Source organism: Symsagittifera roscoffensis, chromosome 9 (genome assembly GCF_963678635.1).
Source record: "Symsagittifera roscoffensis chromosome 9, txSymRosc1.1, whole genome shotgun sequence".
Taxonomy (NCBI): domain Eukaryota; kingdom Metazoa; phylum Xenacoelomorpha; order Acoela; family Convolutidae; genus Symsagittifera; species Symsagittifera roscoffensis.
In genome coordinates, this window is record NC_087070.1 from 3660938 (window position 1) to 3687914 (window position 26977).

Sequence of the window (26977 nt, forward strand, 5' to 3'; positions counted from 1 at the left end):
TTGCTGGTAGGAACCTCATGTGGGATATAATGTTAGTTGACTCCCTAGCCCCTTCTGGAATATGCACAGGCTCGGTTGGTTTGCAATAACGGAATGGGGGCCGCCGAAGGAGATAGCAAAACTGAACTGACAAACAAATACAGAGATTTAATTGATGATGGATAAATTTTTCATCCAATAGTTTTTGAAACTCAGGGTCAGCCGTTCCTAGATGTGAATTTTTTCTAAGTAAGTTCTGTATGAACTTGACCACCCGTATCGAGGAACCTAGGGCATGTAGTTTTCTTGAGCAGGGTGTCTCCCTCGCAATACAGGTTGCGAGCGCTACCTGAGTACTGAGCACCAGATATGATAGAAGTACTTTCGAAGAATTTTTCTATCTGCAAAACCTAAGAAACGAAAGCGCAGCTAAGTATCGACAGACCCGTAGCCTCATATCAGGTCAATCTTAGCGAGTGTCTTTCAATCCGGTTTTCTCTGCACTGGTGTTCTTTTTCTTAATTTGATTGGCTTGATTTTTCCCTAATTTTTGAAATTCCAATGGTTTTTGACTGGGTGATATGATGGACTAGTGAAAAAACTTCGGTTACCATAAAAATTTCTGACCTTCTGATTTATATATTATGAGGGTAAAAATACTGATTGACTTGATGAAGTGGTATTTTTCAGAATGACTGAGGCTCAAGATAAGATCGATGAGCTGATTAAAATGCAGTTAGTTGGCATGCTACTTGTGCAATTGTCTCATGATTTTAAGTTTTTTTTTAATTACTTATGTTTAGGTTGCTAGTGTCTCATTTTTCCGAGGAACAATTGGATCGTTTCGAATATTACAAGCGCTCTGGTTTTTCAAGAGCCACGATGAAAAAGGTGAGTAGAAAACAGTTCTGCGATTGACGATGGATATTTCAGTTAATAAATAGTTTTTAATGGCACTTGAATTAAATTCAAGGGTCGCAGAATTCAGATACTAAACACAGGAAATCTTAATCTTTTCCGACAGAGAGAATGCAGTCTTCATACAGTCTCAAATTTGACCACATTTATGTCTCTTATCGTTTTTATACACTAGCTTCATCTTCGTTCCTTTTTTTGTAACCTAAGCCGCAAATATTGGTGCCACTTTTCGTGCACCTTTACAGCTTTTTGATAGCATGTGATTTGACATTCGAATAGTAATAAGTTAACATAGTTGATACCTTTTAAATTCATCAAATGAACTGAAAAAAAGCTATTGTTTCAAACAACAATAATAAAAACTCGTCTTTAGAAATTGTCTAATTCAATATATCTCGCAATTTTTTGAAATGCATAGTTTATCTATAATGTGGCTCCGTGCTTTATGATTTGTTACATGCAAACTTAATGATTTGTTACATGCCTTCAGTTTGTTAAATTCCAAATTATTATTTTTTGCACAACTGTGTTTATTTGTACGTGTAACCGCTTTTGCTGAATCCCATTGGCAATTTATTAGCATATGTACCTGCTTTATTCGTGACTAGTGTTTGTCGGTGGTTAAGCGTGCGTGGCTGAGTAGTTAGTGATTGAGTCTCAAAATCTCTTGATTGCAGCAGGTCACAGATCGAATCCTAGACCTATCCGAATTTCCGCTAATTCAAGGCTTTCTTTTTTTTTCTTATTTCTCTTTCTAGAGCTGCTTTCTGTCGTGTTCTTGCTAATGTTTGCGAAGCTTCGCTTCTGTGTATATCTTTGTTTTTGTAGTTAATAACCAGTGTCACTGGATGCAATAAAGTTCCTCCGAATGTTGTCATTGCAGTATGTGGTGCTGCGAAAGTTTACATGAGCGAGTTGATAGAAGAAGGTATTATTTCTGAAATCCAAATCTATTATGTTATCAAGTTGATAGGCTTACTTGCGAAGATCAACCCTTGATTTAGCTTTAGATGTTCAAGACCAACTGGCACATACAGGTCCATTGCATCCGGATGAAATTCGAGAAGCTGAAAGGAGAATCAGTGAGAAACAAACATTAGGAAAGATGTGACCTGATTGGTTCAAGATTGGTAGTACGTTGTTCATTCGAGTGAGTTATCCGAGGCCAGTTTGCTGTTGGAGAATGCGAGGCTTACGATTTACTTAAACAGCGGAAGAGAACTATTTTTACGATCAAATTCATATTTGCAGCTGCCTTTCTTTTGTATGCTAGGGTTTTTTCTGAGGATATGTCATTTTTGAACCGTAGGTGGCTTCAAGTAATAATATGCTAGCGTTGATAACTTTGGTTATTTCTCAGTTAGTAGTGATCAAAAAGGGTTTTTTCAGTTGATGTATGGATCGGGTGTCCTTTAGCGATTCCTTTACTATCGGGGTTCATTCGTCTCGACCTGACAGTGTCTCATGTCTGGAATTGAATCATCCCATGCCTCAGTCGAGTCAAACTAAAGGGCTATTGTACTCAACTGGGCAAGAAATAAGAGTTCTGGAGTTTGACGAGGACTCGGAAATCGTGAACCATGTTCCGTTTTCAGTAGAGTCTCAACATCATACAGGTGCAGTGAGGTTACTTTAAATGCTGATATATTTGAGGGTATATTGATAAGCTACCCTGCTTGAACAACTAGAGGAAATTTCCGAAAATTAAATTGTTCAGCGTCATCTGGCGAAACAGCCAGAAAAAAAAAACGTTAAATGTCGTCGAAGCAAAATATTGTCTGGTAAAATGAAAAAACGCGATTTTTGAAACAATCAATTCAATATTTCTTTATTAATCTGTGCCAAAAAAAACGATTAAATAAAAAGTTATCTCAGATGATTTTTAACATAATTATTCTTTGTTGATTGTTTTTGTTCATATAATTGTTTTTTGAAAATTAGGTGTTGTTTTTTAGGATGTGTTGCTTGTATCTGTATTGCTCGAAATCATATAGTAACATGTGATTTTGACGGAGAAATAATTCTTTGGGACCGAATTACTCGACAAATCCTGGACACATTAGATTTGACTTCACAGCAGTTCTCTTACGCGACTGACTTGTTTTCGCTGCAGCTGGCAGACTTAGACTTGAAGTCGAAACAGTTGTCTGTTACAGACAAATACGTGGCCGTTGCTCTTGAAGGAGTTTTCAGATTGATCCTGCTCGAAATTGAAAATGGTAATGTCGAGGAATCCATTGAGACAAACTTATTTCGAGTTTTTTTTTTCAAGTTGGCATAAGTAAATTTTACCTGCGAGTTACATAACAATAGCTACTAAAGTTAGCTAGTAAAAGTAAAGTTAGTAAAGTAAAAGGTAGTAAAGTAGTAAAAATAGCTTCCAAGTTATATCATTTTATGAAAGAGTAAAATTTAGCTTTAAAGTAAAATTATTCTTATCTGTTTCAATTGAAGTTTTGTAAATTCAAAGGATGAATGTTTTGTATCTTTAGGAGATAAATCAAGATTTCAACTCATTGAAAGTTAAAATTAAGTTTGTCTCAAAGGTAATAGGTTGACATTCGTATCCACGCTCAGCACGTGCGTCGAATTCATTCGATTTCTCCAACCTCTCAGCAACTCTGAGAACAGCCGAAAAATTGAGCTGATGTCAGTTTGCAGAAATATACCTCCGGATGTAGCAAAAGGAATGCATACTCCCCGTGACATGGATCCATTTGGTTACAGAATTGAGTTCTATGATTTCCAGGAATTGAGTGGATCAGATTTCAAATGGAAGCCGAAATATGAAATTTTTCTTGAAGTGGATCAGAAAATCGGTTTAGTTTGTTGCTGCGAAGCTTTCTGTGCCTTAATGTACAGGTGAGTTTCTCTCTCAGTCATTTTTGAAATTTATTTTTATCGAAAAAGCTAATTTTTTTTTAGCCGAATCTTTCTATTTTTTTTCAAAGGCTCATAAAAACGCAAGATTTATCTAAAATTTAGACAAGATGTTTACTCTGTGAAGCTAGCGTAATTGTACGAACCTGCTTTTTTCCAATCTAAGTCGCAAATATTGGTGCCACATTTAGGAGGCCTTTGCAGCTTTTTGATAGCATGTGCTTTGACATTCGAATAGTAATAAATTAACACAGTTGATGTACTTTTAATTCATCAAATGGCTCTTTTCCAGTTCCCCCCTTTCAAATTCAATTTTGAAAAGCTTATTTAACGTTGTTATAATGCAATGAAATTTGGCGTGGTGAACAAATCGACAATTCTGAACAGATTTGTTCTTCCTACTTTACAGCGTAACATCACGCATTTAGCCGTAATAACACGTAAAACAAACATAAAACTCGGTATTTTGAAAGGGGGGGACTGGAAAAGAGCCCATCAAATGAACCGAAAAAAAGCTATTTGTTTCAAACAAAATCACAATAATAAAAACTCGATTTCAGTAGTTTTCTAACTCAATATATCGCAATTTTTTGAAATGCATAATTTGTACGTAATGTGGCTTTATGCTTTGCGATTTGTTACATGCAAAATTGTATCTTTTTCTATTTGATGTTACTTTTGCTGCATCGAATTGGCAATTTATTAGCATATGTAGCTGCTTTATTCGAGACTAGTTTGTCGGTTGTTAAGCTTGCGTGGCCGAGGTGTTTGCAAAATGCTTTATCAGGGAACTTTTGAATTTAATTGTTTTTAGATCTTCGCGGAAAATTGCACTTGTCGATTTGAAGTCACACTCTCTCCTTACAGTACTATCATGGCAACATTTGGGAAACTGTGCCCCCATGTTTTACGACAACATACTCAAATTGATAATCAGTGCGGGAGTGTTAATGTGCATCAATCCTGCAAACATTTCCAACAATGAAGTCAGCAACTCAAATCATGGTAAAGAATTGGTAATTAACTTACCTACGAAACAATATGTGCGCGCCGGCAAAGCAGTAAAAGAAGAATTTTGGAAAGAATTTGAGAAAGACGGAATTCAATTTGAATTTATAAGCGAAGATGTTGCGGATGTGTATGTGGCTCTGAAACAAATCTCGAATGATTTTGTGGTTGTGTTTACCCAGTACGAAATAGTGGTGTCAAAGATCGCACGGGTTGACCGGAACTCAAGTAAGCTGCTAAATTTAATTTCAACCCTGAGATCATATCGTTTACAACCCTGAAAAATTGTTTTCTGAGTTACTTCAAAAAGTTACCTGAAGTTGGAACAGCTTCTCCTAACAAATGTCATTTTTTGGATAAATGGCTTCAATCGATTCAGAAATCTTCTGCTACATTGTGAAGTTTTTGAAATTAACATATGCTGATACTTAAGCATTTGAGGTTATCTCTCGTTCTAGATATACTGAACTATTCGAAAATTAAGGGAAAAATCGGTTTTAGGCTTTGGCGCAATCGACCGTCGTTGCTTGTTCAACATTACTTGCATTGGTTGTGCGTCCAACTGCAAATATGTGGCAGCCGGTGATTTCTCCGGGCAAATAGTCGTCTCGGATTTGGATCGTTCGGCTCACGAACTGGCCAGTCAAAATGCATCTTCAAGCGAAGTGAAAGATGGCGCAGTTGGGGTTAATATGAAGTGTAATGGTAATATACACGGACTGTACAGTGCAGAAGAAAGTGTGAGGTCTCTCAGATGGCATCCGAGCTACGAGGAGGTGCTATTTATGGGACTGTTCAATTCTACCCTCGTTTTCGTTGACGTGCAGGTATGTTGTTAGCACAAGCGCAAATGCTTGTGTTAAATTGTGTTGAATAACGAGGTCACTTTTTCCTATTGTCACTCGCACAAATTAGTGCTAAAAAATTGTACTGTTTTAGTGTATTTGTACTGCTCTATTTTTATTCGTAAATGTAATAGCCACTGTTTGGTCCATTTTAATGGTGGCCACTGTTTGAATACCAGATGGGATAAGATTAGAAGCAGTTTTGAAGGCGTTAGACGTTAACTCTTCAATGTTAGGGTTCGTTAGGGCTCGATTTCCATCGGAAGTAATTTTTTTTCAAAGATTGTTCACCTATTTTTTTGCATTCCAAAGCTCACGTTTGCAACGTTTTTGCTTTTTGTTGCGACGTGCAGCTTCGCTTTTGTTTATATAATTATAATAAGCAAAATTGAAATTTTAGATGACCTTGAGACATACTTTCTCTCTGAAAAATTAGCTTTCGCATTCAAAAATTGTTAGAAATAAGTGTCGATGAACGTAGTGAAGACTATTATATAGGTGGTGATGAATTTTTTTTCAGAATGAAGTCTGCACTAGCGAGCTTTAGTGAGCGTTAGTGTTATACTACGACTATTCTTTTTTTAAACCTAAGTCGCAAATATTGGTGCCACTTTTGGGGCAACCTTACGGCTTTTTGATTGCATGTGGTTTGACATTCGGATAGTAATAAGTTAACACAGTTGATGCATTTTAAATTCATCAAATGAACTGAAAAAAGCTATTTGTATCAAACACAACAACAATAATAAAAATTCGATTTCAGAAATTGTGTAACTCAATATATCTCGCAATTTTTAAAATGAAATGCATACTTCATACAAAATGTGGCTTTATGATTGCCAACTTTTTACATCCAAAATTAGCGTGGATGCCTTCAGTTTGCTATATTCCAAACTTACTTGCAAAAATAGTGTCTAGTTGTATTTGGTGCCACTTTCGCTGCTTCGAATTGGCAATTTGTTAGCATATGTAGCTGCTTTATTTGTGACTAGTGTTTGCCGGTTGTTGAGCGTTCGTGGCCGTGAGGGCAGGGCTTGAGAATCCATTTCTCGAGGTCGCAGTTTCGAAGCCCATACTTGGCAAATTTTTCCTAAATCGAGGCTTATTTCTATCTTTTCTTATTTCACTTTATAAAGCTGCTTTGTTCTCGCGATTGTTTGCGAAGTGTTCTCGCGAGTGGTTGCGAAGTGCAGCTTCGCCTCTGTGTAAATTTTGCTCAGACTCAATTTTTTTGCTGTTTTGTTTTTGATTTCCTTTTCAGATCAGTTTATTTAAAAAGAAGGCAAACTCAACTATCGAACAGCAAAAGTGTAAAAGTGTAGAAAAACGTGATCAAAGTTTAATTTCGAAAATGGATTTTAATCAGAATTTTCAGCAGAATAAAAACTTTACATATTAATCCAGTTTTCTCATTTTGACTTAATTTTGTCTAAAAGTGTCAATCATTAATTTTTCTGGAATTTCAGAGAGCTTTAAGGGCATCACTTTTAAAATTTCATAAAACGTCAGATCTACGAAAGTAAAAGTCGTTGAGCAGTCAGACTCGGAGTGCAGATATAAAACTCCTTAGAGTATTTTGACAGCACCCCACTTCAATCTTTGTGAAGTTTCATAAATCTAAGTTATTTTTAAAAGTTTTTGAAAAATAGTTAAAAAGCGGCAGTTCTCTGTAACTAAGTTGGTTTGAGGAGTCAAACTTGGGGGTAAGATCTGCAATGCATGAAAGTACCCTGACAGCGGCTCACAATATAATTGTTAATTTCAAATTTTGTGCGTTTTTTTCAGACAAATTTTGACTTTTTAACTAGCCGTTTTTGACGTGATTTATTATATCATTCTAAAAGTATTGATGTTCTGAGCTTAAATTTGGAAAGATATTTCCTCTGTGATAATTTTTCGTAATTTTATGGTGGTTTAAAAATTGCCAATTTATAAAAATTAACGCGCGATGTATTTCGAGCTATTTACGCGTAAGCGGAGATTTAATCCGTCATAGAAATCGTTCCAAGCTGGTGTAGGAAGCTTATTTGCCATAATTGATTTGTTACTAGGAGCGAAAGTTATCTTTTTGTCTGTAATATGGCGTGTGGGGAAATGATTTTCACAAAAAATCTCAAATTAAAAAATGCGTCATAATTGGCGTGCGTCACTTAGGAAGTTTTGTAGCTTTACTCATCAGTTTTTCCAGTAGCGTTATTGGTCATATTTTTGCTTGTGTATGCGAAGTGCAACTTCGCTTCTGTGTTCAAACTTGGTGTTATGAACACTGAATTCACACTTGACAATCGAAATAATTTCTTAAGCATTGCAATATACGATATAGCTTAAATGTGAAAAAAAAATTTCATTTAACATGTAAAAAAAATTGTCGGAAAGACTTAAACATGGCGTGATAGTGAAGCCCGCTTTTAATTGTATAATAGATAGATTGCTCATTTTATAACATTTTTTGATGGCATTTTGCTGTGTTCGTCTCAATAGGCTTTACCCACTGGGTTGTCGGCATAATGGCCGCTCGTTAAATGTTAAAAGCTTTTTTAGTAATGGTGGTTTTGTTTTTCGACTGTTTTACTTAAATTTTTTCCCAATTTTTTTTTCGATTTTGTTATTTCTATCTCATTTTGTGTTCGCTAGCTTGCAATGCTGCGCTTGCGTTGTATCGCAAATGTGAACTGCGTGTAAATTTGATTTCCGACGTCAGAATGAGCGGTCTTAGTTTAATTAACTTTGTACCGATTCTTGGCAAAGCATTTTGTCAACAGTGTTATATCAACTTTTTTTCGTCGATTGGTTTCATATAGAAAAATCTGAAACATCTAAGCAAAGCTAAGGTTACTTGCGAAGACGGTCAAAAAGAATCAGATAGGAAGTTCGTATAGGCGTTATTCATGAAATATGAACTCTTTGAAATGTTTTTTTTTTATGTGCCATCAAGTTCATATTTTATCCGATTTTGCTGAATGCTTTTTTTTTTCAGTCGGATCATTGTGTTCCAGTTCAAATCGACAACATATCATCAGGTGCTATTACATGTTTAAAGTGGTCACTTCCGTTCTTCCCCACAGCAAATGAACAGAAAAACTACGGACAAGTCTATTCACAATTCGGCTCGGAAGTTGCATCAAGTTCATGTTTCGATCACGCTGCTGCTATTTTATTGGTTGGAACTACCTCTGGTCACGTGGTACTCTACAGACATGATTTCTGTTTCAATCGAAAGGAACTGATGAACAAGTTCGAATCTTCAGAGTCGGGTCACATAGACGGAGGGTTGTTTGTTGCGTCATTTACGAAGCTCACTACTTTTTTGGGTACGTATTGTTAAGGGTTGATAGAATAACTCAAATTTCAACAAAGATAACCGGTTGCTATGCAAATATCACTCTCCGAATACGAACGTGGAAGGCGCAAAAACGTGAACGATTTCTAGTTTTGAACATCGAATTTAATTTTTAGATTTCCAGCGTAATAAAAACTTTACCTATTGATCCAGTTTTCTAGTTTGGTTATCGATGTTATCGAAAAGCACCAATCATAAATTTCTCTAGAAATTCAAAGAGCTTAAAGGGATTCTATTTTCTTTGAAATTTGTAAGTTGAGATTTTTGCAAGAAAAAATAACAAGTCAGTATTTTTTCTTTACTTGCGTTCATTGACTCTTCTCCAACTGTATGTTGGTTATGTTTTGAAACTTAAAAAAACTTTGAAACTTTAAAAAACTGAGACAAAATCTGCTTAACTTTTTGTACAGACTGAATGTGTTGCTATTTTTTTTGCTAAAATCGTACACATCAATTTATAAACAATTTACTCCGGAAAACTGATCTTCTTTAGTTTTTTCAGTCAGTCAATCAATAGTTGTGTTACTACCGGTTTAATTGTTGACGCAACTTGTAAGCAAGTTTTGTCTTCATCATATCGTGCGAATCTGGGCTGAAAAAGCTTTATTATGTTATATCATTTTTACCATTGTGATGATTAGTTGTGGTAACTTCTTTTTTGTTGAAAAATGTAATAAACCTTCTCCCTCGCTTTTCTAGCTCAAAATTAGACGAAAAGTCAAAAACTTAAAAAGTTGTTTTCTCGATACTGAGACAATTTTTTGAAAATTTTTTTGATGTCGTTCGAATCAGGGCTGAAAGAGCTTGAATATGATATATCACTCCCATCATTCTGATGATTGTTTGTGGTAATTTCTTTTGGTTGAAAAACGTAATAAATCTTATAAACTAGACTAAATATCGAAAACTTAAAATTGTTTTTCTCGACACTGGTACAACTTTTGAAATTTTTTATGTCGCTCGAAAAACGACTGATAGGGATTTACTGTGATATATCACTCGACCTATACCGATGATTATTTTGGGTACTTAAATTTGCGTGGAAAACCAGAAAAAACTAAAATACACCCGAATACAAAGCCCCATCCCAATAACAAAGAATGAAAATTTCTTTGATCCATTTTTTATGAAATGAGTTAGATTCATCAGAAAAAATCGGTTTTAGCTGGTTGTGAATTGTGTTTAAAATAGTATTCAATTTTTTTTAACAGTTTGAGTTCTTGAACATTACTCCAATCCTTTAGTTGTCTTAGTGCTACGCTTTTGTTTGAGACAAGCAATATTCATTTCAGAAAAGGAGGCATCACTGAAAGTTTTAGAGAACAGATATTTTGTTGTCTTTGTATACATACCTAGAAATATGGGAAATTGATTTGAGACAATTTCGTGTTTTTGTAATTGACTAGTTTTTACTTAAACGGTTTTTTAAACAAAAGGGGATCGCTCTTTTTACCTATCTTTCTTGTATTTATAAAGTATAAAGAACGAAATATTTTTCATTTATATAGGTCTTGATGATTTTTTTTGTCTCAAAAGGCTTTTTTAGCTATAGAACTGCATTCATACATTTTGATGCATTTGTGAATGCAATTAGGTATAGGTGCATTTTTTGAGTTCAATTCAATTTCATTTGCTGAAAGGTTGGCAAAATGCGTTCCTAAATACGAGAACGGAAACGGCGTAAAAAGTTTCCAGATTTGAAAGTGGAGTTTAATTTTTAAGAGTCGATGGACCTAGTGAAGACTCTCTCTTGTATAGGTCGCGATGAATTTTTGCAGTATGAAGTCTTAAATTTTGTGTAGGCTCAAATTTAGTTTTGGCTTGACTTTTGATTCTCTGTTAAAAGGAAGGTAAACTTCACTATCGAACATCAAAATTGTAAAAGTCACGAAAAGCGTGATCGACTTCTAATTTCGAAAATCGATTTTAATTTTCAGATTTCCCAGCGGAATAGAAATTTACATATTGATCCAGTTTTCTCATATTGTTTGATAAAAATGTCAACCATAAAACAAGACAATTTGTTGTCTGTTTTCTTGCGTTCATTGACTCTTTTCCAACTGTATATTGGCTATGTTTAGATTTTTCAGCGGATTAAAAAACTGAAAAATTCATGAAAAGTGAGCTTACATGTGATTACTTTTCAGCCCTTCCTGTCCTTAATTTAATCGGATAAAGTGACGAACTTCTTTGATTCACTTCTTCTTTAGCGTGTGTCCATTCATATGGTTAATTTTAGCTCATCATCCAATCGCGGAGTCCAACGACAACTTCGGATCGCTGGGACACTTTGCAGAAGTGTGGTCATGTGCCTGGACTCCCATAGGACACCCCCTCTCTCCCCAGCATTTTGTCACCTGTTCAGAGGACCAACAAGTACGTGTTTGCCCACTATCAAGCTTGCGAGTATTAGTGCGAACCTTTTTTTTCTAACTCGCAAATGAAATTGTTCACTTATTTGGTGGCTTTTTTGCTATAATCACGATCTGTAGCGTTGGAAATTTCATAGCATCTGTTCTCTCCTTTACTTGTGGCTAGTGTTTATGATTTATTAAGCGTCCGTGGCTGAGTGGTTAGTGTGTGAGACTCATAATCTCTAGGTCGCAGATCGAATCCGAGACGCAGCCGAATTTTTACTGGTTCGAGGCTTATTTCTACTTTTTGTTATTGCAGTTTATAGAGCTGCTTTTTGTCGTGTTCTCGCTGGTGTGCGAAGCGCGCAGATTAGCGTCTGTGTTAAATGGATAGGTTAATTCCTTTGCACTGTATGCTTATATATTCGCATACAGTCCTATCGCGTTGTCTGAAATATTTAGTCTTAATGCAGCGTGATCTAAAAACTATTCTGAGAATTTCTTTTATACTGATTTTGTTTTTTTTAACTTGAAACTTTTTTATACCAGAAAAGAGTGTTTTTTTTTTTGGCTAGACCTTGTTTTTTTTTCAGTATGTTTTGAATTATAAAAAAGTTTCCGGGAAAAATTGAATTATCGATTTTGTGTGTCTGCTTATGTTTTATCGGCTTAGTTGCCACATTGTGGATTTTTCTTGTTCGGGCAGCACTTTTTGACGTAGATGCGATTGTTTTTGATGTATTCCTGTAATTTATAAAAATTTATCTTGTAGTTTAAGCAATTTTTGCTATAATTGAAAATCTGTTTGTTGTATTCCTGTAATATAGCTGGTAATGTTTAAGGGTAACGTAGTGAGTACTCTTATATAGGTCTTATATAGATGATTTTTTTGTCTTTTTTTTTGGGGGGGGGGGGAGTTTGAATTGTGATTTTTTAAGTTTCTCAAGGCAAACTCAAACTCCACTATCAAACAGTAAAAGTGTAAAGGTCACAAAAAACGTGATCGACAAACGTTTCGAAAATGGAAATTAAATATCAGATTTCCCAGCGAAATAAAAGTTTTATTTATGGATACAGTTTTCTGAGTTTTGTGAGACATATGCGAAGTAAATATGGGGAATAGTTTTTAGATTCTCATTGTTGAAACAGTAGTAGTTGGATGTAATATCATTAATCAATCAACTGATTCATTTCATGCTAGTCGGTTTTCGACTCAAAATGAGTCAACGTGACAATTCTCTTTGTTAAGGTGCGAGTGTGGTCACTCAATTCTGAAATAGCGGCGGCTAAGGCTGCTGATCCAGACACGAGTTTCGACGAAATAGATGATGGCGAGGGAGAAGAGAGGGCTTGGGTGACTGAGAACAAACCAGTGTCAAGTCCAGTTTACGTGTTGACCGGCCACAGGTAATAAAATTACCATAAGTCAGTAGTTATGGGGTCTTCGCGCTGTTTTACTCATAGAGATAGTATATTTTTGAAGTTTTTTCTGCTTATATCTGGGACCATCATATCAAACTTGATGATAGTTTGAGGGCATCAATTGGAGTTATACATGCATAGCTCTACATGTTACGCATGTTTTTTTCGAGCTCTACCGAAACCCCAATTCAATTTAGTCGATATAATACTCTGCACCGCATGTGATTTTTTGAAGGAACTTCGAGTTTGAGGACTTTTCAGGTGTCAAAAATTGCGTTTTTTCGGCTGTCACCCCCTCAAAGTAAGTGACTATTAGAAAAATTTATACCTACAGGATGGTTAGCCAGATATGGCTGTCGTTAAGTAGTATCAAAGTGGTCTTTGGAAAATTTTGGCAACCAGAATTGCTGGTGGAACCAAAATTAATCGTAAAGGCAGGTCAGGTCAGACTTCTGAAACCGGAATTCGGTTCGTGTGTAATAGGTATCCCTGTTTAGATATATTGTCGTTTGCTTATGATTTCTGTTCCCAGGTTCGCAGTTACATGTCTTGATTGGCAGCTACTGGAACTAGACCATTCTATGCAAATCTCCGACCAAACCGCAGCTGAAGACGGCATTTCGAATCCGGAAAGACACATCAGTTTCCTTTGCTCGTGCTCCGACGACAAATCGATCCGAGTTTACCGTGTGTGCGAAACATTCCGACGACTTAAATCCGATGTGAACAAAAAAATCGAGCTCGAGGGCTCAGAACGAAGAGTTCAGACTGAAACAGAAGACGTTCAGAGTTGTGAGATTGAGTTCAATTTGGTCATATTGTTGTCGACTTCGTTTTTAGCTGATTGGCATACACTCACTTACACGTGTTTGCAATCTACGGGTTCGCATTTGGCAGTCGTGACTCAACACGGCTACCTTCTCGTGTTTTCGCTCTCGCAAGCCGAAGTGGTTTCGGACGTGGACGCGAATGATGTTTGGGAGTTCGTGCATAGGCCCCAGTGCTGTGTCTTCTGCAAGAAAGTGGCTAATGGGTCCTTGGAAGGACTGTCATGGAGTGGAAACAATTTATGTATGAGCTCTGCAGATTGCTGTTTAAATGTGAAATCTATTCAATTTAATTGAAATCTAAATTAGTTTAATTAAAGTTAACAGGCGCTTTTGATCTACATGAAAAAGCAATTCGCAAGACTGAAAGTTTGCAACTGATTTGATGTGCCAAATTTTTGCTAGTTTTTAGTGATTTGTTTATAACACCATAAATATTTATATTTGGAAAAATTCTTAAATGCTATAAATTTTTTAACCAAAGTCAAACTACTTTAATTTTTCTTGAATCAATTAGATTTTGGTTTTGATCGAATGGTTGGTAATTTTGAAAATATATATTTTTTCCAGATCACAATGACCTTCTCGGAGAAGAATCAATCTCCGATTATTCTTTCACCGTTTAAAAACCAAAAATTTGTAACTTCATCCCCCTCCAAAGTTGATAAATCAATCGCAGATGATATCATAAAACTACTCAATGCGACTAAAACCACGACACAGATCGAACATCCGATGAATAGCAGAAAAGTAGTCACAATTCCCAACTTGCGGAACCACACTTCGAATAGAGGTGGATACATAACCCCGCATAGCCCAGGAAAGGTTTCAGACTTCAACACAAATAATATTTCTGATATGAATGTTGAATATAGTGACGCGCATAATGAGATTTTGTCCGATTTGGACTTGAATTTGTCAAATATCCAAGACGAGCAAATCATCCTGGAAGAAACAGTCGTTCCGTATGTCGATGAGGAAACTGATGAGTCTGTGGCGAAGCAGACTGGAGGCAATATCGAGCAACCGCAAATTACGCAATCGCCTTATAAGTTACGTAATCGGTTACCGGAGCAGTACGAATCGTTAAGATTAGAAGAATCAGAGCGACAAGACTATAGCAGTGACCAGTACCAATTTGAAGAAGAAGTCGCTGAAATAGCTCTCCCACCCAAAAGAAAATCGACGGATAGGCTCGACAATGAACCCGCGCTAAAGAAAAATAGAACAGATGATCCTGATTTTGACATGGACGAGTTTTTCCGAGAAGAAAATGAAAATTCGGGAGATGATTTGCCGTTGCTCCGAACTAAGCGACGTGAAAAAATGAACGAACACGTGAAAACTTCGGACTCGATTTCATCGTTATTGCAAACAGCTGATGAGCAGTTAGTTGTTGACTCGAACGTGAACAAATTGGCAGTAAAACTTGTGAAGCTTCTCCGTGATACAAAAGAAGGCGTTTTGGATCTCAAAAATATCACGAGAGCTCTAAATGTGAAAAATAAACGGAGAATTTATGACATTGTTAATGTTTTGACGGGAATTGGACTTATTGAGAAAGAACTTCACAGTACAGTTGTGATTTGGAAAGGAGGGGGGCCTTTTTCCAACTCGAAGCCAGTCAAATTAAAATTAGCCAAAATGCGGAATGACAATGAACGTCTGGAAAAATTAGAACGAACCTTGGACCAGTATAGATTTTATATGGAACAGAGTTTGAAAAATTTGACCGATAATTTGGATTCAGAAAAGCTTATGTATGTCTCGCAAAGTGAGACCGCGAAATGTTTTCCTTCAAATGAAACTGTAATTGCTATTGAATCTCCGATCGGTGCTAAAGTTCAATGTCCGGTTTTACCTCAATACGACGATAAAACACAGTTTGAATTACGAGTAGTTTCCAAAACGCAATCAACTACAGTTAAACTCTTGCGGCCTTTCGATCACTTGAAAGGAGTGGTTCCTACTAGCCTTTCAGAAGGATCTTCGAGAGTTAAGGGAGAGTTTTTTGCTTTGCAACACGAGAAGGGACTTAGTGAATGCGCCGTGCCTGTATCACCTCCGCCTTTGCAAACTGATTATAGGCTTAGTTTAGACGAAACTGAAGGACTGTGTGATTTGTACTTTTAAAATATATAATACACAAATTTAGCTTTACTTTTTTTGCTTTTTGAATTTGTTAACGCATAAAATCCCAATTTGACTATTGAAAAGGGCAAGGGACTCACCTATTCAAATCCAGCGACCAGCGTATTTATATTTGCGAAAGCAAGTTTCTTGTAATCGGGAACTAGACCTTTTTTTCCCGTAAACAACATATCTTTCATATTTGTAAAAAATAAATAAAATTGCTTCAGTATATTGAATCTTAGCAATTTCCAGGCCCCGTTTTAGTTAGTCTGGTGGTAATGCAGTTGCCTTTGCACCTTAAAGCCTGTGGCTCGAGTCCCGGCCGGACATTGTTTTTTTTTCAGTGTATGAAATTGATTTTTGTTCGGGGGAGTTTTTGAATAGTTTGGATATTGTTTTTCGACGTATGATTTGTCGAAACTATTTTGCATCGACTTAACGGCAAAGAAGGGATTTTATTTTTCGAAAAAATTAATATCGCTCAATTTTTAATTACCCTTGCGATAAGCAAAGGTATTGCAATCGGGTACTAGACTTATTTTTTGTAAGAGGACTCATTTCCTGGAAGCCTCTCCTAGCAACTAAATAACCGTTTCTAAAATGCTACCATGCACCTCTTCTAAAGTGCATGTTAGTATTTTAAATAGCTGTCGTATTCGATTTTTTTAATGTTTATAATTTTACCAACTCGATTTGTTAAAATTTCCTCTTTTGTTTTTCGTCTTCATAGATTTCGAACTTTTCGTCTTCATAGATTTCGATTTTTTTATCGGCGTAGTGGCCTCATATTGTGCTATGTCGTTCAATAAGCGAAAATGTTTTTTTTTTTGCGTGAATGTGTTTTGAAGGTGAGGGGACTTAATATCATTTTATTAGTCTAAAATTTTTTGAGCTGTTCTGCGGCTTTTTTTTCATTTTCTTTTTTTTTTCAACTTGATAGGTTTCGGCCTGTAAAACGTCGGCTTAGTGGCCTCAAATTGCGTCGTTCGATAAGAGAAAATTTTAAGTTTTTTTGTTCGAGTGTGTTTGAAGGGTGCGTGAGGAGGGCTTACTAACTTTTTTTGTCTCAATTTTTTTGATTTTTTTTCGCTTGCTTCTTTTTTCGTTTTTTTTTTCGGTTGTTTGTTTCGGTCTTTTATATCGGCGGCTCAGTAGCCTCACATTGTTTTATGTGACCAACAAATTTTTTTTTGTTTTTTGTGTGTGCTGAGTTGAAGATTTAATAATTTTTTATAATTCTTGCTTTTTTTCCAGGTTAATGGGTTTCTGCTAATGCACTTTCGGCTTTATTGCAGCTTGTACGTTTTCTTTTGATGATGATTTTGAATTTCAAAACATGCCTTATTCATTCTGATAGATCTAGTTTTTTGGTCATTTCCGATTTTTTTCGACTGCGTTTTTCTTTTTTTTTTGTATCGCAAGTGATGCGAAGCTCAGCTTCGCCTCTGTTTTTTTTTATTATTATTACACTTGTGATCAGCTTAGTGTGTTATCATGAACCTTCTTTTTTCTAAGCTAGCTCGCAAAAAGTGTTCATTAAAAGTGTTCTTTTGTTTGGAAGTTTCTATGTAGCATTGGAATTTGCATAGCATCTGTTCTCTGTTTAAGTTGTGGCGAGTGTTTGGCACCTAATACACTTCCGCTTCTTTGGCTGAGTGGTTAGTGTGCGAGTCTCTCAATCTCTAGGTCTTAGGTTCGAACCTTACAGGTTGCCGATTTTTTTCTAATTCGAGGCTTATTTCTAATTTTAATTAATGCACTTTATAAGACTGCTTTTTGTGGTGTTGACGCAAAAGTCTGCAAAATAAAGCTTCGTCTCTAAGTCATGATTATTATTACGCTTGCGATAAGCAAGCGTTATCAAACTGGAATATACACTTTTTTCTAGTTAACAACTAGTTTTACAAAATCAGTTGAATCACTTGTTGACTTTCCTTTTCTCTTCTTTTAACATCTTCCAGTTTGCTGCCCCTTGGCCTGGAGGTAAAACAATTGCGTGTCTACCCTAAGGTCTGGGGTTCGAGTAGTGGCCGGATCTTGTTTTTTCAGTATCAAGAAAATTGAAACAAAAAAAAGATTCCGAGAAAAATGAATTGTTGGTTTTTCGTTGGTTCGCTCAAGTTTTGTCGGACGAAATGCCACAACGTATTTTGCTTGTGGTTTAAACAATTTTCCTTGTAGTTTCAAGTGCAAGTGTTGTTCATTCTAATTTCAGGGGGGGGGGACTCGAAAGATTTTTAAAAAGTTTTTTTAAATTATAAAGCTTTTTTTCGGTTCAGTTGGTGTCTGCTGAAAAATTATCGGCTTAGGTGCCATATCATTGATTTTCATTTTTAACCAAATAATTTGCCTAGTAATAATATTTTAGGAAATTAACGTAAAGTTTCCAAGTTTTGGGTTTGAATGGGCTCTGTTAAAATTTGGTTCTAATTTAAAAACAAGAAAATAATCGAAATTTGTGTAACTAAACGGTTTTAAAGCCTCGTTTTTTGCTCAAAAATGGAATGTCAACTAGTGAAAAGATTATTTTGTAAGCTGATTGATTGGTTGTGAGCAGAAGCATTTTACGCAAATATAAATTTGTTTGTCTAGGATTTTTGCAGTTGATTTTTCTCGCTTTTTTTAACCAAAAAATTGATCGATATCGTTCCTGTCACTTTTTCGGATGGGATACTGAATATGTGAGATCTTCGAATAATTTACAATTTCGAAATTTACGAAACATCTCTCTTGTATGTAAAAAAATCATTCGAGTTTCAAATCATATGCTAGCGCAAAGACTGGTTAAATTAGTACGCATTCAAGTCAATCAAAGATCTCGTATTTTCAGTTTTCTCTCCATTAAAAAGTCTTTAAAGAGGAATTACAAAAAGAAACATTATATGAACGTTTTTGGGAAGCTTTTCCGAGAAGCGGTCATGATCAAATTGGCAACAAATTGAGACTTCAATGAGTCAATCTGATATTTTTCTAAAGAAGATGCATTACCACGTAAACATTCTCCCATCTAAAATGATTTTGAAAAATTTTTTCTTTTTGTTCATTTTTGATCCAAAACATGTTTTGGTCGTTGCTTTTCAAATCAAAGTTAATTCTAGGCTTCAATATTTAGAACTGTTGTCACTAATTCACTGGCTGCTTTCAAAACTGCCTTATAATCTTAAAAAACTAGCATGAAAAGTTGATCAATCTGCTCCCAAATTCAGTCTTGATATTTTTGATGGAAGATCAATCAGCTTTCAAAATTTTATGAAGTTTTTTATGACACCAGATTTCGACCCAAAATTTTTTGTCGCCCGGTAATAGGTTTCTACTTCTTCTTAAGGGTGTTTATCAACTTCATCCTATACAATCGCGATTTTTTCGTAGCTGTGTTTTTGTCTTTTTTTCAAGTTTTTTTATCAAATAATTTTTTCAATTTCTTCCTGGTTGTCTTTTTTCCAATCACTTTCGTGTAGTGAAATGTGTATTTTGCATCGCAAAAGTTGCAAAGCTCCGCTTCCCATCCGTGTTGAGTACTCTCATCAAAATTTTTATTGATAGAAATGTTTTCATATTGAAAGCTCATAAAACATATTTCGTTAATAATTTGTTTTGTGGAGATTGAATTTGTAAAAAAATAACGAAAGATCATCAAAATTGATTTTGGAAACAATTCCTCCGACGTCTGAAAGTTTGAGCTTTTTCGAAACACCGCCCTTGAACAAACCTTCGATTTTTTCCGCCATAAATTCTGAAAGGTAACTTTTTTTTAATAAGCGCTAAAATTTCGACCAAAACTGATTCTCTCAAAAACAAAAACAAAATAGTCTCTTTAATAAACAGGTTATTCGTTTTTTGCCGTACTCGCCATGAGTGATTAACATAATAATCAAAATCAAACAACTGATAATAAATGATTGTTGATTCTGCGAAATCTTATGAGCTGTTTTTTTTTACGGCTGGAACAGAAGCACGGTTAAAATCACTTGATGTCTCAGGCACTCATCGTCTGAAGTTTAATGGCTGAAATTTTTCTTTGATGTTTCAGGCACACATCTGAAAGTTAATGGCAATTTTGTAACTGAAAAAATGAACTCGTTCAAATTTTTGTCGTTCTTGCTGTGATTAGCGGAAACAAAGGAAAAACTAGAATGTTAGTAAGTTGGAAATACTCATTAACAATGAATAACTAAAGGAAGCTTTTAAAACTAGTTTTTTTGCAGTAAACTAATGATTTTGCTCTTTATATCGAAGTAAAACAGCAAACAAAAATTTCAAAAGCGTTTGACAACTTTTTGTTGTCGACAAATTTACAATTAAAACAGATTAAATATGAACAAGACTGCTCGTATCAGAGCAAAGCCCTAAGTGTTCCGGCTGCCTTTTAAGGTCTATGGAGCAGCAAGAGCATGAAAAATTAAATGAAAAAAAAATAAAAACTAAAAAAAAATTTGATATTTTTTGTGAAAACATCCCCCACACGCCATATTAAAAACAAAGTGGTAAATTTTGCTCCTATTAACAAATCAATTATGACATATAAGCTTCCTTGAATCAAGTTGGAAGGATTTCTAATACAGAATAAATCTCGCTTACGCGTTAATAGCGCGAAATATATCGCGCGTTAATTGTCTTAAATCGGCCAAAGTGGCAATCTTTAAACCCCCATAGCTGTACGGAAAACGATTACAGGTGAAAAATATTTTCAAAAATTAATCTCAGGACAACAAAAGCTTTCGATTGATGAGAAAACGTTCCGTCAAAAATGGCTAGTTAAAAATTCGAAATTTGTCTGAAGAAAAAAACCCAACCCGAGCACAGAAATTCTGTTACTTTCGTGACGAAAGTCGGAACAATTACCACTTGAATCGTTGCTGACTATTTGGTGTCTGATCTTAAGTGGCAAAAAAGAAAAAAGGAGGAGCACTTTGCGTGTTCCGACCACCGTTTTTCAAATTTACGGCGTAGGTGTAGGGAAAATAAGGAAGCTTTAAAACTTAAGAATCAGTAATTATAGCCTAACAGTTATACTTAAAAAACGAAAATTGAAAACAATTAATATTTCAACAAGTTTAAAACAAGAATTCAAATAAACAATTCCAAAAACTATTCGATTTGAATTAAGGGACAGTCGGAACTTTCAGGGCTTCGCCTTGATATACGAGGGAGCAGTCTTCCCGCATTTCAGAAAAGTGAAAACAAATCGATTATAATGGATTTTCGTGGTCTATAATGTTATAAATATAATCGATTCCCATGTTACGTTCAGACAACAAAATTGGACTAAAAATGGATTTCAATCCATTTTTTTCACTAAAACAAAATGCATTATAATTCATTTGGAATCCATTATAATGGATTTTATAATAAGTAGGAAATCACATTAAAATGAATTTTTTTCCACTGTATTTTCGTTTCGCGATTAGTGCAAAATTTTGCAAGAAATTCTGCATTTATCAAGTGAGTTATGCGGAAACTTTGCAAAGCGAGTGTACGGCCTAATCCATTTCTAAACCTAAACTCAAATCGCAAAAAGATTCCGTTAAGCTCTCCCCCCTAACGTTTGCCCGTTTGCTGCCCTTCATTCTCCCGAACGTTTGCCCCTTTGCTACCCTCCCCTGAAGACCCCCCCCCCCCACCTGAATCCCCCCACTGAACCCCCGGGAAAGGGGGTTGTTGTAAATGGGCAAACGCTAGGGTTGTAAATGAGCCCCCCCCCCCAAAAAAAAAGTTTCCAATAATAAAAAAGTTTCTAACCAAATTGTTGAAAGGAACAAAATTCAGTTTTTGATTAACATAAGAAAGTAAAAAGTAACAAAAATAACTCGATTTGTTAAAATTTCCTCTTTTGTTTTTCGTCTTCATAGATTTCGAACTTTTCGACTTCATAGATTTCGATTTTTTTATCGGCGTAGTGGCCTCATATTGTGCTACGTCGTTCAAGAAGCGAAAATGTTTTTTTTTTTGCGTGTATGTGTTTTGAAGGTGGGGGGACTTAATAACATTTTATTAGTCTAAGTTTTTTTGAGCTGTTCTGCGGCTTTTTTTCATTTTCTTTTTTTTCAAATATATAGGTTTCGGCCTGTAAAACGTAGGCTTAGTGGCCTCAAATTGCGTCGTTCGATAAGAGAAAATTTTTAGCTTTTTTTTGTTCGAGTGTGTTTGAAGGGTGCGTGAGGAGGGCTTACTAACTTTTTTTTGCCTCAAATTTTTTGATTTTTTTTCGCTTGTTTCTTTCCTTTTTTTTCGGTTACTTTGTTTCGGTCTATTATATCGGCGGCTCAGTAGCCTCACATTGTTTTATGTGACCAACAAATAATTTTTTGTTTTTTGTGTGCTGAGTTGAGGGGGATTTAATAATTTTTTATAATTTTTGCTTTTTTTCCAGCTTAATGGGTTTCTGCTAATGCACTTTCGGCTTTATTGCAGCTTGTACGTTTTCTTTTGATGATGATTTTGAATTCCAAAACATGCCTTAATCATTCTGATAGATCTAGTTTTTTGGTCATTTCCGATTTTTTTCGCCTGCGTTTTTCTTTTTTTTTAGTATCGCAAGTGATGCGAAGCTCAGCTTCACCTCTGTTTTTTTAATTATTATTACACTTGTGATCAGCTTAGTGTGTTATCACGAACCTTCTTTTTTCTAAGCTAGCTCGCAAGAAGTGTTCATTAATAGTGTTCTTTTGTTTGGAAGTTTCTATGTAGCATTGGAATTTGCATAGCATCTGTTCTCTGTTTAAGTTGTGGCGAGTGTTTGGCACCCAATACATTTCCGCTTCCCTGGCTGAGTGGTTAGTGTGCGAGTCTCTCAATGTCTAGGTCTTAGGTTTGAACCTTACAAGTTGCCGATTTTTTTCTAATTCGAGTCTTATTTCTAACTTAAATTAATGCACTTTATAAGGCTGCTTTTTGTCGTGTTGACGCAAAAGTCTGCAAAATAAAGCTTCGTCTCTAAGTCATGATTATTATTACGCTTGCGATAAGACTTTTTTCTAGTTAATAACTTAGAATTTTTCTAGTCAATAACTAGTTTTAAAAAATCAGTTGAATCACTTGTTGACTTTCCTTTTCTCTTCTTTGAACATCTTCCAGTTTGCTGTCCCTTGGCCTGGAGGTAAAACAATTGCGTGTCTACCCTAAGGTCTGGGGTTCGAGTAGTGGTCGGACCTTATTTTTTCAGTATCAAGAAAATTGAAACAAAAAAAAGATTCCGAGAAAAATGAATTGTTGGTTTTTCGTTGGTTCGCTCAAGTTTTGTCGGACAAAATGCCACAACGTATTTTGCTTGTGGTGTAAACAATTTTCCTTGTAGTTTCAAGTGCAAGTGTTGTTCATTCTAATTTCAAGGGGGATTTTAAAAAATTTTTTTTGAATTATTAAGCTTTTTTTTCGGTTCAGTTGGTGTCTGCTGAAAAATTATCGGCTTAGGTGCCATATCACTGATTTTGCTTGTGCTGTAAGCAACTGTCAATGTAGCTGCAAGCGTTGATTTTTGTATTTTAAAGTTAAAGGTCTTAAAAAATTTTCGGCTCTGCTCAAAGATTGTCGGCTTTGTTTCTTTTCGTAAAATTTGTTCCGTTGTTGCTGACTTAAAGTTCAAGTGTCTCTGGCATGTTTGCCTGGAATGAACTTCTATCTAGACAAAAGTTTATATGAACTAGTTTTTTTCAAACGTTTTTGTCTTCGACTTTTTATGTTTTTCTTTGTTTGTGTTGTATCGCAAGTGGTGCGAAGCTCCGCTTTGCCTCTGTGACAACTTTTTTTCCATTTTTTCCGATGACAATTTTTTTCCGGTAGAAAAGATAAGTTTTAATTTGAATAAATGAATTGAACAATTATATTATGACAAATTCTTTTTTTCTTAGTTTTTTCCAGTTAAATTCGAATTTTCAGACTTTCGTTTTTCTGCTCAGGTTTTTTGGCTTAGTTGCCTCATCGCGAATTTGCTTGTGCTGTTGTTTGAGGGGACTTGAAAATATGGAAGTTTTTCTTATAAAGTTATTTCATTTTTTGGCTAAACTTGTGTCTGCTTAAAGATTGCCTGCTAAATCTGCTGCAAAATTAGTATTCAGATGTCTGTCAGTTTTGCCTAAAATGAACACTCTTCTGAGACTTACGAGTATTCAAATTTTGGAAAACCTAGTTTTTTAAAAATTTTTTCGACGTTGTTTTTTATGTCTGTGTTGTATCTTATGTGATGCGAAGCTCTGCTTCGCCTCTGTGATCAAGTTGCGATAGCAAGTGTTTAATTATCGGCAATTATGCTTTTTCTTCTGAGCAGATTTGTCTAAATATGAACTCTCAACTGAACTTACCATTATCGTCTTTGACTGTATGTTTTTTCTAACTTAGCTGGAAAGTAGGTTATATTATCAAATAATTTACCTAGTAATCATATTTTAGGAAATTTACGTAAAGTTTCCAAATTTTGGGATTGAATGGGCTCTGTTAAAATTTGGTTCTATTTTAAAAACAAGAAAATAATCGAAATTTGTGTAACTCATAGGTTTTAAAGCCTCGTTTTTTGCTCAAAAACCGAATGTCAACTAGTGGAAAGATTACTTTGTAAGCTGATTGATTGGTTGTGAGCAGAAGCATTTTACGCAAATATAAAACTGTTTGTCTAGGATTTTTGCAGTTGATTTTTCTCGCTGTTTTTTTAACCAAAATTTGATCGATATCGTTCCTGTCACTTTTTCGGATGGAATACTGAATATGTGAGATCTTCGAATAATTTACTATTTCGAAATTTACGAAACCTCTCTCTTGTATGTAAAAAAATCATTCGAGTTTCAAAATCATATGCTAGCGCAAAGACTGATTAAATTAGTACGCATTCAAGTCAAACAAAGATCTCGTATTTTCAGTTTTCTCTCCATTAAAAAGTCTTTAAAGAGGAATTACAAAAAGAAACATTATATGAACGTTTTTGGGAACCTTTCCGAGAAGCGATCATGATCAAATTGGCAACAAATTGAGACTTCAATGAGTCAATCTGATAATTTTCTCTAGAAAAGATGCATTACCACGTAAACATTCTCCCATCTAAAATGATTTTAATTTTTTTTTCTTCTTGTCCATTTTTGTTCCAAAACATGTTTTGGCCGTTGCTTTTCAAATCAAAGTTAATTCTAGGCTTCAAAATTTAGAACTATTGTCACTAATTCACTCGCTGCTTTCAAAACTGCCTTATAATCTTAAAAAACTAGCATGAAAAGTTGATCAATCTGCTCCCAAATTCAGTCTTGATATTTTTGATGGAAGATCAATCAGCTTTCAAAATTTTGTGAAGTTTTTTATGACACCAGATTTCGACCCAAAATTTTTTGTCGCCCGGTAATAGGTTTCTACTTCTTCTTAAGGGCGTTTATTAACTTCATCATATACAGTCGCGATTTTTTCGTAGCTGCGTTTTTGTCTTTTTTTCAAGTTTTTTTATCAAATAATTTTTCCAAGTTTCCTGAAAATTTTTGGTTGGCTTTTTTTTCAATCACTTTCGTGTAGCGAAATATGTTTTTTGCATCGCAAAAATTGCGAAGCTCCGCTTCCCATCCGTAATGAGTACTTACATCAAAATTTCGTTAATAATTTGTTTTGTGGAGAATGAATTTAAGAATTTCTTCATTTGTAAAAAGAAATAACAAAAAATAATCAAAAATTGATTTTGGAAACAATTCCTCCGACGTCTGAAAATTTGAGCTTTTTCGAAACACCGCCCTTGAACAAATCTTCGATTTTTTCGCCATAATTTTTGAAAGATAATTTTTTTTAACAAGCGCTAAAATTTTGACCAAAACTGATTCTCTCAAAAGCGAAAAAAATAGTCTCTTTAATAAACAGGTTTTTTCGTTTTTTGCCGTACTCGCCATGAGTGATTAACATGATAATCAAAATCAAACAACTGATAATAAATGTTTGTAGATTCTGCGAAATCTTATGAGCTGTTTTTTTTACGGCTGGAACGGAAGCACGGTTAAAATCACTTGATGTCTCAGGCACTCATCGTCTGAAGTTTAATGGCTAAAATTTTTCTTTGATGCTTCAGGCACACATCTGAAACTTAATGGCAATTTTGTAACTGAAAAAGTAAACGCTTTCAATTTTTTGTCGTTCCTGCTGTGATTAGCGGAAACAAAGGAAAAACTAGAATGTTAGTAAGTTGGAAATACTCATTAACAAGGAATAACTAAATGAAGCTTTTAAAACTAATTTTTTTTGCAGTAAACTAATGATTTCGCTCCTTATATCGAAGTAAAACTTAACGAAATAAAGTCGATAAATTTACAATTAAAACACAATAAATATGAACAAGACTGCTCGTATCAGGGCGAAGCCCCAAATGTTCCGACTGACTTTTAAGGTCTATGAAGCAGCAAGAACATGAAAAATTAAATGTAAAAAAAATTAAAATTAAAAAAAAAATTTGATATTTTTTGTGAAAACATCCACCACACGCCATATTAAAAACAAATGATAACTTTTGCTCCTATTAACAAATCAATTATGACATATAAGCTTCCTTGAATCAATTTGGAAGGATTTCTAATACAGATTAAATCTCGCTTACGCGTTAATAGCGCGAAATCTATCGCGCGTTAATTGTCCTAAATTGGCCAAAGTGGCAATCTTTAAACCCCCATAACAGTACGGAAAACGATTACAGGTGAAATATATTTTCAAAATTTAATCTCAGGACAACAAAAGCTTTCGATTGATGAGAAAAAATTCCGTCAAAAATGGCTAGTTAAAAAGTCGAAATTTGTCTGAAGAAAAAGAAACCCACCCCGAGCTCAGAAATTCTGTTACTTTCGTTATGAAAGTCGGAACAATTACCACTTGAATCATTGCTGACTATTTGGTGTCTGATCTTAAGTGGCAAAAAAGAAAAAAGGAGGAGCACTTTGCGTGTTCCAACCACCGTTTTTCAAATTTACGGCGTTTTTTTGCGCGGTGTAGGGAAAATTAAGAAGCTTTAAAACTTAAGAATCAGTAATTATAGCCTAACAGTTATACTTAAAAAACGAAAACTGAAAACAATTAGTATTTCAACAAGTTTAAAACAAGAATTCAAATAAACGATTCCAAAAACTATTCGATTTGAATTAAGGAACAGTCGGAACCTTCAGGGCTTTGCCTTGATACACGAGGGAGCAGTCTTCCCGCATTTAAGAAAAGTGAAAACAAATCGAATATAATGGATTTTCGTGGTCTATAATGTTATAAATATAATCGATTCCCATGTTACGTTCAGACAACAAAATTCGACTAAAAATGGATTTCAATCCATTT

At 35.0% G+C, this 26977-nt stretch overlaps 2 protein-coding genes and 1 long non-coding RNA gene across 4 annotated transcripts; all 3 read left to right on the top strand.

Annotated features, from left to right (window-relative positions):
• The first annotated feature begins 689 nt into the window (after positions 1-689).
• Positions 690-2011, top strand: LOC134854655 (uncharacterized). The gene is made up of 3 exons (XR_010164427.1): positions 690-714; positions 783-870; positions 1902-2011. It is a non-coding gene; the product is annotated as an uncharacterized LOC134854655 (long non-coding RNA).
• Positions 2012-2290: 279 nt separating this feature from the next.
• Positions 2291-14031, top strand: LOC134854525 (uncharacterized). Of its 2 annotated transcripts, XM_063870822.1 has the most exons (9): positions 2291-2513; positions 2853-3116; positions 3444-3759; positions 4592-5013; positions 5287-5612; positions 8608-8941; positions 11210-11346; positions 12574-12731; positions 13279-14031. In XM_063870822.1, the coding sequence occupies exons 1-9, from the start codon at positions 2294-2296 to the stop codon at positions 13868-13870; spliced, it is 2769 nt and encodes a 922-aa protein (XP_063726892.1). In that variant the 5' UTR covers positions 2291-2293; the 3' UTR covers positions 13871-14031. The 2 variants fall into 2 exon arrangements, with proteins under 2 accessions (XP_063726892.1, XP_063726893.1); XM_063870823.1 differs by lacking the exon at positions 2291-2513 and having other exon boundaries at positions 3009-3116; positions 3451-3759.
• A 116-nt stretch (positions 14032-14147) lies between these two features.
• On the top strand, positions 14148-15706 carry LOC134854452 (uncharacterized). The gene has a single exon (XM_063870707.1). The coding sequence runs from the start codon at positions 14150-14152 to the stop codon at positions 15704-15706; it is 1557 nt and encodes a 518-aa protein (XP_063726777.1). The 5' UTR covers positions 14148-14149.
• Positions 15707-26977: the final 11271 nt, after the last annotated feature.